Source organism: Oncorhynchus kisutch, unplaced genomic scaffold, assembly GCF_002021735.2.
Source record: "Oncorhynchus kisutch isolate 150728-3 unplaced genomic scaffold, Okis_V2 scaffold3868, whole genome shotgun sequence".
Lineage (NCBI taxonomy): Eukaryota > Metazoa > Chordata > Actinopteri > Salmoniformes > Salmonidae > Oncorhynchus > Oncorhynchus kisutch.
The window spans coordinates 75,001-90,000 of record NW_022265813.1 but is presented as its reverse complement, the minus strand read 5'-3'; the positions used below and the strand labels follow the sequence as shown (position 1 = coordinate 90,000).

At 50.7% G+C, this 15,000-nt stretch overlaps 1 protein-coding gene across 1 annotated transcript in view; it reads right to left on the bottom strand.

The window, feature by feature from the left end:
- LOC116372043 (adiponectin receptor protein 2-like) overlaps positions 1-15,000 on the bottom strand; it is a 63,311-nt gene that overhangs the window by 9,722 nt on the left and 38,589 nt on the right. The window contains 5 exon segments of the mRNA XM_031821116.1: positions 1,883-2,070; positions 2,454-2,640; positions 6,151-6,322; positions 9,482-9,502; positions 9,504-9,665. Of these exon segments, the coding sequence (XP_031676976.1) occupies positions 1,883-2,070; positions 2,454-2,640; positions 6,151-6,322; positions 9,482-9,502; positions 9,504-9,665 (730 nt within the window).

The window sequence follows — 15,000 nt, the reverse complement described above, 5'->3', positions numbered from 1 at the left end:
GGAATAGAGAGATCTAGAGAGAGATCGAGGAATAGAGAGATAGATGGAATGACCCTCCTGTCCTACCCTGCCTGGCAGCGACCTCGTCTTAACAGACACTGGGTCCCTGGGTCTGGCACCAGGCCTAACGACCCCATAAACGTCACAGAGGACTGATGAGCACCAGTTTAACAGGCTCCATAAAACACACAGAGCAGGAAGAGGGTCTGTGTGGGGGGAGGAGAGGGAGAGAGGGAGGAGGGAGAGGGTCTGTGTGGGGGAGGGGAGGAAGAGAGGGAGGAGTAGAGGGCCTGTGTGGGGGAGAAAGAGAGGGAGGAGGTCTGTGTGGGGGGAGGGGGGGAAGAGGGTCTGTGTGGGGGGAGGGGAGGAAGAGAGGGAGGAGGGAGAGGGTCTGTGTGGGGGGAGGGGAGGGAGAGAGGGAGGAGGGAGAGGGTCTGTGTGGGGAGGGGAGGAAGAGAGGGAGGAGTAGAGGACCTGTGTGGGGGAGAAAGAGAGGGAGGAGGTCTGTGTGGGGGGAGGGGGGAAGAGGGTCTGTGTGGGGGAGGGGAGGAAGAGAGGAAGAGGGTCTGTGTGGGGGAGGGGAGGAAGAGGGTATGTGTGGGAGGAGGGGAGGAAGAGGGCCTGTGTGGGAGGAGGGGAGGAAGAGGGCCTGTGTGGGGGGGAGGGGTGGAAGAGGGTCTGTGTGGGGGGGAGGGGAGGAAGAGAGGGAGGAGGGAGAGGGTCTGTGTGGGGGGAGGGGAGGAAGAGAGGGAGGAGGGAGAGGGTCTGTGTGGGGGGAGGGGAGGAAGAGAGGGAGGAGGGAGAGGGTCTGTGTGGGGGGAGGGGAGGAAGAGAGGGAGGAGGGAGAGGGCCTGTGTGGGGGGAGGGGAGGAAGAGAGGGAGGAGGGAGAGGGCCTGTGTGGGGGAGGGGAGGAAGAGAGGGAGGAGGGAGAGGGCCTGTGTGGGGGGAGGGGAGGAAGAGAGGGAGGAGGGAGAGGGTCTGTGTGGGGGGAGGGGAGGAAGAGAGGGAGGAGGGAGAGGGTCTGTGTAGGGGGAGGGGAGGAAGGAGGGAGAGGGTATGTGTGGGAGGAGGGGAGGAAGAGAGGGAGGAGGGAGAGGGTCTGTGTGGGGGGAGGGGAGGAAGAGGGTCTGTGTGGGAGGAGGGGAGGAAGAGGGTCTGTGTGGGGGGAGGGGAGGAAGAGAGGGAGAGGGTCTGTGTGGGAGGAGGGGAGGAAGAGAGGGAGAGGGTCTGTGGGGGGGAGGGGAGGAAGAGAGGGAGGAGGGAGGGGAGGAAGAGAGGGAGGAGGGAGGGGAGGAAGAGAGGGAGGAGGGAGGGGAGGAAGAGAGGGAGGAGGGAGGGGAGGAGGGAGGGGAGGAAGAGAGGGAGGAGGGAGGGGAGGAAGAGAGGGAGGAGGGAGGGGAGGAAGAGAGGGAGGAGGGAGAGGGTATGTGTGGGGGGAGGGGAGGAAGAGAGGGAGGGAGGAGGGAGAGGGTATGTGTGGGAGGAGGGGAGGAAGAGAGGGAGGAAGAGAGGATAGAGGGCAGGGAGGGAGGAGGAAAGACAGACAGCTTGAGGGCAGCCTGGCACGTGGAAGGGAGATGAGGAGGAGCAAGAGGGAGGAGATCCCAGTCTTGGCTCATTATTTTAGGGCCTAGTGAGGCCCTGCTGGGCCCTCTACTGGCAGGAGGGAGAGGGAGGAGGGAGAGAGAGAGGTGGGGAATTCACCAGAGCTACAGCTAGCTATGTTAATAGAATACTTTGGGCAGGGGAGTAGAGACGGAGAAGAGACTGATACACAAAACCAAGATGGAAACATAGATGTTACTGAAAGGCTCTGAGAAAACATTCATTCACACAGTTTGGATTCCAAAACAGAAAGGGCACATAGACCCAGTGACTGACCTGCTCTGACGCCGCGGTACTGTGGCTTAGCGAAGAAGTCACACTGTGAGACGATGATGGCAGAGACTCCTAGTATACAGACTACTACCAGGTAGATTAACCTGGGGTTGGGAGAGCAGTAGAACGAGTAGTAGAGCCATGGAACAAAGGAGCCCATGATCAGGAAGGCTATGCCAGAGTAGTCCAGTCTGGAGAGAGAGACAGACAGATGAATGATCTGGATCAGAGAAACTAAGTGTTAATCAATCATTCCTTTTCCAAAGTAACGCTTAGGGAACATCTACATTGTGACGTCATGCCAATAAAGCAATTTGAAATGGATATATTTAGTTTTATTGACACAGAGAGAGAGAGACAGAAAGAGAAACAGAGAGAGACCAAAGCTTAGACCAATGACTAAACATCTGTTCCATCAACTGCTTCAACCAACGGAATAGTCCCAAAAGTGCAAACTCAAGACAAAATCAAGTCTACCCCCCCAATTCAAGTATTTGGCACTGGTTCTGCTATCAACACGTGTGGTGCAGTCAGGAGTCAGGTGCACGAAAGGCAAACGTAACCATGGTCTTACTTGGAGAAGACACGAGAGACGCCCTCAGAGTGGCAGTAAACGGTGTGGAAGAGCCAGGAGAAGGACAGACACAGGATGGCCCCGATGAAGAAGATACCGATCACTATCTTCTCCTGGAACGGGGCAGCAAAGTACATGTTGGAACGAAACATATACATGATGCCCAGGCACAGGAAGAACAGACAGCCTGGAGGAGGGAGAGAGAGGGGGGGGGAGAGAGAGTCAGTCTGATATATCAGTTGTATACATACTGAATCCTAGCTAGCTCAACTTTACTGAGTTTTGCCACAGTTACTATAGATTTATAAAAACATGTCTGATTTATATTCTAATTTGTAGTTTCGCTTGTCAGTGACTGTGGGAAGAGACTAAACGATCTGAGTTGTGATACTAAAAGTGAACACTAGGTGGTAGTGGTGGGTAGAGAACACACTTTGTTTGTGCGAACATGAGGTGTGATGGGTGCCCCCCCTTGATTCAGTCAGGCTGAGTAACAATATGGGTGTGTCCTCTACAGCTGGAGGGGGGGGGGCTGTGTCCTCTACCGGCCAGAGGGGGGGCTGTGTCCTCTACCGGCCAGAGGGGGGGGGGGGGGGCTGTGTCCTCTACCGGCCAGAGGGGGGGCTGTGTCCTCTACCAGCCAGAGGGGGGGGGGGTGAGTTAGTAATCTGAGTCACACTACGCAACAGATCCACCAGATGAGATAATACAGTGAGTGGGTAGACCCAGTCAGACCTCAGTGGGTGGGTAGACCCAGTCAGACCTCAGTGGGTGGGTAGACCCAGTCAGACCTCAGTGGGTGGGTAGACCCAGTCAGACCTCAGTGGGTGGGTAGACCCAGTCAGACCTCAGTGGGTGGGTAGACCCAGTCAGACCTCAGTGGGTGGGTAGACCCAGTCAGACCTCAGTGGGTGGGTAGACCCAGTCAGACCTCAGTGGGTGGGTAGACCCAGTCAGACCTCAGTGGGTGGGTAGACCCAGTCAGACCCCAGTGGGTGGGTAGACCCAGTCAGACCCCAGTGGGTGGGTAGACCCAGTCAGACCCCAGTGGGTGGGTAGACCCAGTCAGACCCCAGTGGGTGGGTAGACCCTGTCAGACCTCAGTGGGTGGGTAGACCCTGTCAGACCTCAGTGGGTGGGTAGACCCTGTCAGACCTCAGTGGTGGGTAGACCCTGTCAGACCTCAGTGGGTGGGTAGACCCTGTCAGACCTCAGTGGGTGGGTAGACCCTGTCAGACCTCAGTGGGTGGGTAGACCCTGTCAGACCTCAGTGGGTGGGTAGACCCTGTCAGACCTCAGTGGGTGGGTAGACCCTGTCAGACCTCAGTGGGTGGGTAGACCCTGTCAGACCTCAGTGGGTGGGTAGACCCTGTCAGACCTCAGTGGGTGGGTAGACCCTGTCAGACCTCAGTGGGTGGGTAGACCCTGTCAGACCTCAGTGGGTGGGTAGACCCTGTCAGACCTCAGTGGGTGGGTAGACCCTGTCAGACCTCAGTGGGTGGGTAGACCCTGTCAGACCTCAGTGGGTGGGTAGACCCTGTCAGACCTCAGTGAGTGGGTAGACCCTGTCAGACCTCAGTGAGTGGGTAGACCCTGTCAACACCACAACCTCCTGTCCCCATTCTCAAAATGACAGTGGGCTTCTTTCTGCTTTCAGACAACTGTTGTACCACGGTTTCTATATCCGTCTGTGGTTCCATTGTTATTGTGATTGGGGGCTGGTGTTTTTCCTGACTAATGTGACTGTCATGCAGTCTCATCTCCCTGCTTTCAGATGACTGTCTCTCCCTCGTCCTCATATCTGTTTATTTACTATCTAATGACTCAAACCTGGAGTTTTTCCTGACTAACATAACCAGGGAAAAACTCTGGGTCCAAGAATGTTCTAGGCCTAAAGAGGCCTGGTAAAATCCCAAGGTCAGGTAGAGACTCCTGACCCCTAGCTACAATGCCATGTTTGATAGGTTGTTGTTGTGTGTGTTCTTTGTTCTGTTGGATGCTCACCAGGACAAAGCTATGGAGGGCTGCCAGCTAAATGGGTCCAACCCGCTGCCAGCTAAATGGGTCCAACCCGCTGCCAGCTAAATGGGTCCAACCCGCTGCCAGCTAAATGGGTCCAACCCAAACCCAATCTAAAATGGTTCCAACCCAAACCCAATCTAAAATGGTTCCAACCCTAACCCAATCTAAAATGGTTCCAACCCAAACTAAAATGGTTCCAACCCTAACCCAATCTAAAATGGTTCCAACCCTAACCCAATCTAAAATGGTTCCAACCCTAACCCAATCTAAATTGGTTCCAACCCTAACCCAATCTAAAAGGTTCCAACCCTAACCCAGCTAATTGGTTCCAACCCTAACCCAATCTAAATTGGTTCCAACCCTAACCCAATCTAAAATGGTTCCAACCCTAACCCAATCTAAATTGGTTCCAACCCTAACCCAATCTAAAATGGGTCCAACCCTAACCCAATCTAAAATGGGTCCAACCCTAACCCAGCTAAATGGGTCCAACCCTAACCCAGCTAAATGGGTCCAACCCTAACCCAGCTAAATGGGTCTATGTGAATACTCAGTTCTCCGTTTACTCAGAGGTCCTGTCCTTATTTAATGCCCAACGCATCTGCTCTGGAGCGGAAGAGGGTCTGTGTGTGTGTGTGTGTGTGTGTGTGGTTTGCCCAGTGCTCCCATAATATTCTATAATTTCTGCACGTGTGAGCAGGGACCTCATGTTAGTCTGTGTATTGGCTGGTCCTTAGTCTGACTCTCTGTGTGTGTGTGTGTGTGTGTGTGTGTGTGTGTGTGTGTAGCGTCTTAAACCCGTCAGGATGGAAGCAGCAGAGTGCTCGAGCAGAGAGCGGGGAACGTTAACACCATTACTAGTGATTAGGGCAGGACGTTACGACATGGCAGATTAACCATAGTATTAAACACTGTTTTATCCTCTGTGTCTGGCTCAGCTGTGCACCTCTACACCCCCCCCCCCACCCCTGTGGGTCTCTAAGGGTGTAGTGTGATCTTATTGTTGTGGTTTCTAAGGGTGTAGTGTGATCTAATTAGCTGTGGGTTTCTAAGGGTGTAGCGTGATCTAATTAGCTGTGGGTTTCTAAGGGTGTAGTGTGATCTAATTAGCTGGTTTCTAAGGGTGTAGCGTGATCTAATTAGCTGTGGATTTCTAAGGGTGTAGCGTGATCTAATTAGCTGTGGGTTTCTAAGGGTGTAGCGTGATCTAATTAGCTGGATTTGTAAGGGTGTAGCGTGATCTAATTAGCTGTGGATTTCTAAGGGTGTAGCGTGATCTAATTAGCTGTGGATTTCTAAGGGTGTAGCGTGATCTAATTAGCTGTGGATTTCTACGGGTGTAGTGTGATCTAATTAGCTGTGGATTTCTACGGGTGTAGTGTGATCTAATTAGCTGTTACGTCACTCAAACCAAAGTAAATGTCACCATCAAATGACATTAATTCACTAGCTTTGTTTGAAAAATATATTTCAATTTAAATGCTAGCTTGGTGTGTGTCAGTGATTGTGTGCCCCCCCCCCCCCCTGACCACTCTCTTACCCAGCAGGTGACTAGCTTGGTGTGTGTCAGTGATTGTGTGCCCCCACCCCCCCCTGACCACTCTCTTACCCAGCAGGTGACTAGCTTAGTGTGTGTCAGTGATTGTTCCCCCCCCCCCCCTGACCACTCTCTTACCCAGCAGGTGAGTCCAGATGTTGCCAGTCTCAGTGTGGATCCTGAAGATGCTCTTGAAGCAGGCCCTGAAGGAGGGCATGGGCGGCCGGTGCCCGTGGCGGAGATACTCGTTATCCTTCAGCCACTCAGGCAGCACGTCATGAGGAATGACTCGCCACCGGCCTTCCCACACCTGGGGAGACGACACAGGGAGAGGCGCGGAAAAGCACTGTGTTAGGTTTTCCTCCGACGCGGGATTGAACTTGAGTTACGAATAAAATGACACAACTGAGGGGAATAAAAAGAGTGTTCTCTCTTATTTCCATTTGATGTTCAGGGTGAATATGGACACCCAGATAATATCTGTGTTAGGGAGGGACACCCGGATAATATCTGTGTTAGGGAGGGACACCCGGATAATATCTGTGTTAGGGAGGGACACCCGGATAATATCTGTGTTAGGGAGGGACACCCGGATAATATCTGTGTTAGGGAGGGACACCCGGATAATATCTGTGTTAGGGAGGGACACCCGGATAATATCTGTGTTAGGGAGGGACACCCGGATAATATCTGTGTTAGGGAGGGACACCCGGATAATATCTGTGTTAGGGATGTTAGAGGAGAGAAGGAGGAGGGAAATGTGAGGTGTGTGTACAGTGTTGGAGGAGGAAGGAAATGTGAGGTGTGTGTACAGTGTTGGAGGAGGAAGGAAATGTGAGGTGTGTGTACAGTGTTGGAGGAGGAAGGAAATGTGAGGTGTGTGTACAGTGTTGGAGGAGGAAGGAAATGTGAGGTGTGTGTACAGTGTTGGAGGAGGAAGGAAATGTGAGGTGTGTGTACAGTGTTGGAGGAGGAAGGAAATGTGAGGTGTGTGTACAGTGTTGGAGGAGGAAGGAAATGTGAGGTGTGTGTACAGTGTTGGAGGAGGAAGGAAATGTGAGGTGTGTGTACAGTGTTGGAGGAGGAAGGAAATGTGAGGTGTGTGTACAGTGTTGGAGAAGGAGGGAAATGTGAGGTGTGTGTACAGTGTTAGAGAAGGAGGGAAATGTGAGGTGTGTGTACAGTGTTAGAGGAGGGAAATGTGAGGTGTGTGTACAGTGTTAGAGAAGGAGGGAAATGTGAGGTGTGTGTACAGTGTTAGAGGAGGGAAATGTGAGGTGTGTGTACAGTGTTAGAGGAGGGAAATGTGAGGTGTGTGTACAGTGTTCCACCTAAAGGTCTGGTGACCACTCATGTGATACCAACGTCTCTCCAGGCAAACCTGGTCAGGGACACACAGGTCCCTAATGGCACCCTATTCCCTATGTAGTGCACTACTTTAGGTCAGAGCCCTATTCCCTATGTAGTGCACTACTTTAGACCAGAGCCCTATTCCCTATATAGTGCACTACTTTAGACCAGAGCCCTATTTCCTATATAGTGCACTACTTTAGGTCAGAGCCCTATTCCCTATGTAGTGCACTACTTTAGACCAGGGCCCTATTCCCTACATAGTGCACTACTTTAGAGCAGAGCCTATAGGGGTGGGCACAGGAGAGAACGAGAAACAGTTGTTGTTGACTAATTCTGAGTCATCAAGTGATTTATTTCTGTAATTGAAAGCCTGCTGTTTGCCATTTCAGCACAAGTTAGTTGTCTGTCTCCATCAACTGAGGAATTGTGAGCAGCGTAGGTCCATTTCTAGTTGGCCCCCGTTCTAGAGGTTCGGCATCACAGAGTACAGAGTGCAGGGCCGTGTTCAGTCGGGCAACACACACAGCAAAACATTTAGCAACAGATACATGTCTTCTATTGGATAAGTGAATGTATAGAACCTCCCTGTTTTCAAATGTTGTTTTTCTCTCCCTACTGAACATGACAATCATGCCACATAACCCACTGGGGTGACAGAGAGAGATGAACAAACCTCTGATAATGACAGGCTGAATAAACTGGTCTAAATGTCCCCCTCATCAAAAGTGGTGCACTATACAGAGAAAAGGCTGTACAGAGGGGGAGGGGGAACCGGTACAGAGTCAATGTGAGGGGGAACCGGTGCAGAGTCAACGTGATGGGGGAACCGGTACAGAGTCAACGTGATGGGGGAACCGGTACAGAGTCAACGTGATGGGGGAACCGGTGCAGAGTCAACGTGGGGGGGAACCGGTGCAGAGTCAATGTGAGGGGGAACTGGTACAGAGTCAATGTGAGGGGGAACCGGTACAGAGTCAATGTGAGGGGAACCGGTACAGAGTCCATGTGAGGGGGGAACCGGTACAGAGTCAATGTGAGGGGGAACCGGTACAGAGTCAATGTGAGGGGGAACCGGTACAGAGTCAATGTGAGGGGGAACCGGTACAGAGTCCATGTGAGGGGGGAACCGTTACAGAGTCAATGTGATGAGGGAACCGGTACAGAGTCAATGTGATGAGGGAACCGGTACAGAGTCAATGTGATGAGGGAACCGGTACAGAGTCAACGTGGGGGGGGAACCGGTACAGAGTCAACGTGATGGGGGAACCGGTGCAGAGTCAACGTGATGAGGAACCGGTACAGAGTCAACGTGATGGGGGAACCGGTGCAGAGTCAACGTGGGGGGGAACCGGTGCAGAGTCAACGTGATGAGGGAACCGGTACAGAGTCAACTTGAGGGGGAACCGGTACAGAGTCCACGTGAGGGGGGAACCGGTACAGAGTCCACGTGAGGGGGGAACCGGTACAGAGTCCACGTGAGGGGGAACCGGTACAGAGTCCACGTGAGGGGGGAACCGGTACAGAGTCCACGTGAGGGGGGAACCGGTACAGAGTCAACGTGAGGGGGAACCGGTACAGAGTCAACGTGAGGGGGGAACCGGTGCAGAGTCAACGTGAGGGGGGAACCGGTGCAGAGTCAACGTGAGGGGGAACCGGTGCAGAGTCAACTTGAGGGGAACCGGTGCAGAGTCAACGTGAGGGGGAACCGGTGCAGAGTCAACGTGAGGGGGAACCGGTGCAGAGTCAACGTGAGGGGGAACCGGTGCAGAGTCAACGTGAGGGGGAACCGGTGCAGAGTCAACGTGAGGGGGGAACCGGTGCAGAGTCAACGTGAGGGGGAACCGGTGCAGAGTCAACGTGAGGGGGGAACCGGTGCAGAGTCAACGTGAGGGGGAACCGGTGCAGAGTCAACGTGAGGGGGAACCGGTGCAGAGTCAACGTGAGGGGGAGCCGGTGCAGAGTCAACGTGAGGGGGAGCCGGTGCAGAGTCAACGTGAGGGGGAGCCGGTGCAGAGTCAATGTGAGGGGGAACTGGTTAGTCCACATACTCTTGGTCATGTAGTGTATGTCCAAGGTGAGACTTAGGGGGACCAGTGTGTGTGTGAGAGAGTCTGACCTTGTGAACAAACTCCTCCATTCTTCTCCATGGCGTGGTGGGCTTGTAGTAGAGGTGTCATGCCCATGAAGCCCTCGTCTGAAGTCTTCAAGTCCTCCTCCCCTGCAGAGGTAGAGTCCATCCCTCCATCTCTCTCCTCCTCTCCTCCATCAGTCACTTTCTGCAACTCCAGCGCATTGGGTCTCTGAGAACACAAGAACACCCCGTTAGAACAGTACCCCAGTCGGAACAACATACGCCCCCAGTCGGAACAACATACGCCCCCAGTCGGAACAGACCCCCCCCAGTCAGAACAACAGACCCCCCCCCCCAGTCAGAACAACAGACCCCCCCCCAGTCAGAACAACAGACCCCCCCCCCCCAGTCAGAACAACAGACCCCCCCCCCCAGTCAGAACAACAGACCCCCCCCCCAGTCAGAACAACAGACCCCCCCCCCAGTCGGAACAACAGACCCCCCCCCCAGTCGGAACAACAGACCCCCCCCCCAGTCGGAACAACAGACCCCCCCCCCAGTCGGAACAACAGACCCCCCCCCCCAGTCGGAACAACAGACCCCCCCCCCCAGTCGGAACAACAGACCCCCCCCCCCAGTCGGAACAACAGACCCCCCCCAGTCGGAACAACAGACCCCCCCCAGTCGGAACAACAGACCCCCCCAGTCGGAACAGACCCCCCCAGTCGGAACAACAGACCCTCCCAGTCGGAACAGACCCCCCCCCCCCCAGTCGGAACAACAGACCCCCCAGATCGATGTTCCACAGAGGAGGTTACCCAGAACACACACACACCAGGACTCAGGTCAGGGCCCATTGCCCTACAAACTGAATATCAGTTTCTCTCACACACACACGGCTAATTAATAAACCATTGATTGGTGTTTTCTATCTGCTTTGAGTTGTCCAACCCCAGACATGCTTAGTATGGTTTGAAGCCTCCCCCATCCCAACGATGTCCCAATAGCACCTTATGGGCCCTGCAGTAAACAGGGAATAGGGTACTATTTGGGAAGGAGCCCAGTGTGGCTCACTCCCTAATTAACAACCATGTGTGTGTGTGTGTGTGTGTGTGTGTGTGTGTGTGTGTGACCCCCTACTACACAGGCAGAAAGCAATTACAATAATCAGTGAGGTGGGGGGGGGGGGGGGGGGTAATATGCCAGAGACAGAATGGAAAAGTCATTCATCATCACACACATCAGCCCTTCAATTTACTCACACACCATGCAGGCCTGCTACACACACACACACACACACGTAGGTGGCCCGTACAATGCCAGTCTTCCCTGCCGCCATCAGGCTTGACCTGTTATCTAGCCAGGCCTCCTTCCCTGCCGCCATCAGGCTTGACCTGTTATCTAGCCAGGCCTCCTTCCCTGCCGCCATCAGGCTTGACCTGTTATCTAGCCAGGCCTCCTTCCCTGCCGCCATCAGGCTTGACCTGTTATCTAGCCAGGCCTCCTTCCCTGCCGCCATCAGGCTTGAATGAATAACAATGCCAGGAGCTGACACGCTGTGACACACAGTGACTGTAGGGGAAGGTCTGTTCTGAATAAATAGTAAGTAGGTTTCAGCAGAACTGGGACAACATGAAAACCCTGTCCTGTAATGATGGGGAACAAGAGAGTCCCCACACATACATACTGTATATTCATATTCAATAGGGGTCTATCCCAGGGTACAGCTCAACATATCATCTATCCCAGGGTACAGCTCAACATATCATCTATCCCAGGGTACAGCTCAACACTCAAAGCAGGGACAACATATCAAAGAAACAAGGGAAAGGGAGACTCACTAGTAGACTCAAAGGAGAGGAGAGGAGAAGAGAGGAGAAGAGAGGAGAAGAGAGGAGAAGAGAGGAGAAGAGAGGAGAAGAGAGGAGAAGAGAGGAGAAGAGAGGAGAAGAGAGGAGAAGAGAGGAGAAGAGAGGAGAAGAGAGGAGAAGAGAAGAGAAGAGAAGAGAAGAGAGGAGAAGAGAGGAGAAGAGAAGAGAAGAGAGGAGGAGAGAGGAGGAGGAGAGAGGAGGAGAGAGGAGGAGAAGAGAGGAGGAGAGAGGAGGAGAGAGAGGAGGAGAAGAGAGGAGGAGAAGAGAGGAGGAGAAGAGAGGAGGAGAAGAGAGGAGGAGAAGAGAGGAGGAGAAGAGAGGAGGAGAAGAGAGGAGAAGAAGAGAGGAGAAGAAGAGAGGAGAAGAAGAGAGGAGAAGAAGAGAGGAAGAAGAGAGAAGAAGAGAGGAGAAGAAGAGAGGAGAAGAGAGAGGAGAAGAGAGGAGAAGAGAGGAGAAGAGAGGAGAAGAGAGGAGAAGAGAGGAGAAGAGAGGAGAAGAGAGGAGAAGAGAGGAGAAGAGAGGAGAAGAGAGGAGAAGAGAGGAGAAGAGAGGAGAAGAGGAGAGGAGAAGAGAGAGCTAAGAAGGTGAGAAATATTCAGAGTGAGAATGAGAACAGATTCAATGGGAAAGTCTTACTGAGCCACAAGGTGCAAGTAAGGGAGTCAGAGTGAGAGAGATAGAAGAGAGCAGGACACATACAGAACTACAATACACCACTATAAATGTAGTCTCACACACACTACTCCAGTATAGATTTAGTTAGACTACAGCAGAACCTCCCCCACACACTACTCCAGTATAGATTTAGTTTGACTACAGCAGAACCTCCCCACGGCTTTCTGTCAACGTTAATTCTATTTTCACAACACAACATTCATTGTCACTAAAAATAGAAGTTGTAGCCATTCACCATTTACACTCTTCACATTCAACTGAAGCTTCCAGAGGGTTGATGCAGGGTGCCAAGTCATCTGAAAACAGGAGCATAGAGATGAACAGTGATGCTCAAACTACACTTACTAACTTTATGTATACAGAGGTGAACAGTGGCACCAGGCTACTATATATAAACAGAGAGATAAACAGTGGCACCAGGCTACTATATATAAACAGAGAGATAAACAGTGGCACCAGGCTACTATATATAAACAGAGAGAGATGAACAGTGGCACCAGGCTACTATATATAAACAGAGAGAGAGATGAACAGTGGTACCAGGCTACTATATATAAACAGAGAGATGAACAGTAGCACCAGGCTACTATATATAAATATATATACTATATATAAACAGAGAGATGAACAGTGGCACCAGGCTACTATATATAAATATATATACTATATATAAACAGAGAGATGAACAGTGGCACCAGGCTACTATATATAAACAGAGAGATGAACAGTGGCACCAGGCTACTATATATAAACAGAGAGATGAACAGTGGCACCAGGCTACTATATATAAACAGAGAGATGAACAGTGGCACCAGGCTACTATATATAAACAGAGAGATGAACAGTAGCACCAGGCTACTATATATAAACAGAGAGATGAACAGTGGCACCAGGCTACTATATATAAACAGAGAGATGAACAGTAGCACCAGGCTACTATATATAAACAGAGAGATGAACAGTGGCACCAGGCTACTATATATAAACAGAGAGATGAACAGTGGCACCAGGCTACTAAATATAAACAGAGAGATGAACAGTGGCACCAGGCTACTATATATAAACAGAGAGATGAACAGTGGCACCAGGCTACTATATATAAACAGAGAGATGAACAGTGGCACCAGGCTACTATATATAAACAGAGAGATGAACAGTAGCACCAGGCTACTATATATAAACAGAGAGATGAACAGTGGCACCAGGCTACTATATATAAACAGAGAGATGAACAGTGGCACCAGGCTACTATATATAAACAGAGAGATGAACAGTGGCACCAGGCTACTATATATAAACAGAGAGATGAACAGTGGCACCAGGCTACTATATATAAATATATATACTATATATAAACAGAGAGATGAACAGTGGCACCAGGCTACTATATATAAACAGAGAGATGAACAGTGGCACCAGGCTACTATATATAAACAGAGAGATGAACAGTGGCACCAGGCTACTATATATAAACAGAGAGATGAACAGTGGCACCAGGCTACTATATATAAACAGAGAGATGAACAGTAGCACCAGGCTACTATATATAAACAGAGAGATGAACAGTGGCACCAGGCTACTATATATAAACAGAGAGATGAACAGTAGCACCAGGCTACTATATATAAACAGAGAGATGAACAGTGGCACCAGGCTACTATATATAAACAGAGAGATGAACAGTGGCACCAGGCTACTAATATAAACAGAGAGATGAACAGTGGCACCAGGCTACTAAATATAAACAGAGAGATGAACAGTGGCACCAGGCTACTAAATATAAACAGAGAGATGAACAGTGGCACCAGGCTACTATATATAAACAGAGAGATGAACAGTAGCACCAGGCTACTATATATAACAGAGAGATGAACAGTGGCACCAGGCTACTATATATAAACAGAGAGATGAACAGTGGCACCAGGCTACTATATATAAACAGAGAGATGAACAGTGGCACCAGGCTACTAAATATAAAACAGAGAGATGAACAGTGGCACCAGGCTACTATATATAAACAGAGAGATGAACAGTGGTACCAGGCTACTATATATAAACAGAGAGATGAACAGTGGCACCAGGCTACTATATATAACAGAGAGATGAACAGTGGCACCAGGCTACTATATATAAACAGAGAGATGAACAGTGGCACTAGGCTACTATATATAAACAGAGAGATGAACAGTGGCACCAGGCTACTATATATAAACAGAGAGATGAACAGTGGCACCAGGCTACTATATATAAACAGAGAGATGAACAGTGGCACCAGGCTACTATATATAAACAGAGAGATGAACAGTGGCACCAGGCTACTATATATAAACAGAGAGATGAACAGTGGCACTAGGCTACTATATATAAACAGAGAGATGAACAGTGGCACCAGGCTACTATATATAAACAGAGAGATGAACAGTGGCACCAGGCTACTATATATAAACAGAGAGATGAACAGTGGCACCAGGCTACTATATATAAACAGAGAGATGAACAGTGGGCACCAGGCTACTATATATAAACAGAGAGATGAACAGTGGCACCAGGCTACTATATATAAACAGAGAGATGAACAGTGGCACCAGGCTACTATATATAAACAGAGAGATGAACAGTGGCACCAGGCTACTATATATAAACAGAGAGATGAACAGTGGCACCAGGCTACTATATATAAACAGAGAGATGAACAGTGGCACCAGGCTACTATATATAAACAGAGAGATGAACAGTGGCACCAGGCTACTATATATAAACAGAGAGATGAACAGTGGCACCAGGCTACTATATATAAACAGAGAGATGAACAGTGGCACCAGGCTACTAAATGATGCATACCAGATCTTTATATACACCATTTATTCATGGAGCAACAGAGGGGTGCGAGGCTAGCTAGCAGTGTTCAGATGAGACGCTAGCCGTATTTATAATACATGCCTAACCCATTTCCCATGCCCACCAAGCCCAGCCAGACTTCCAGAGCAGTCCAACAACATGGCCTGGCCAGTATGTATG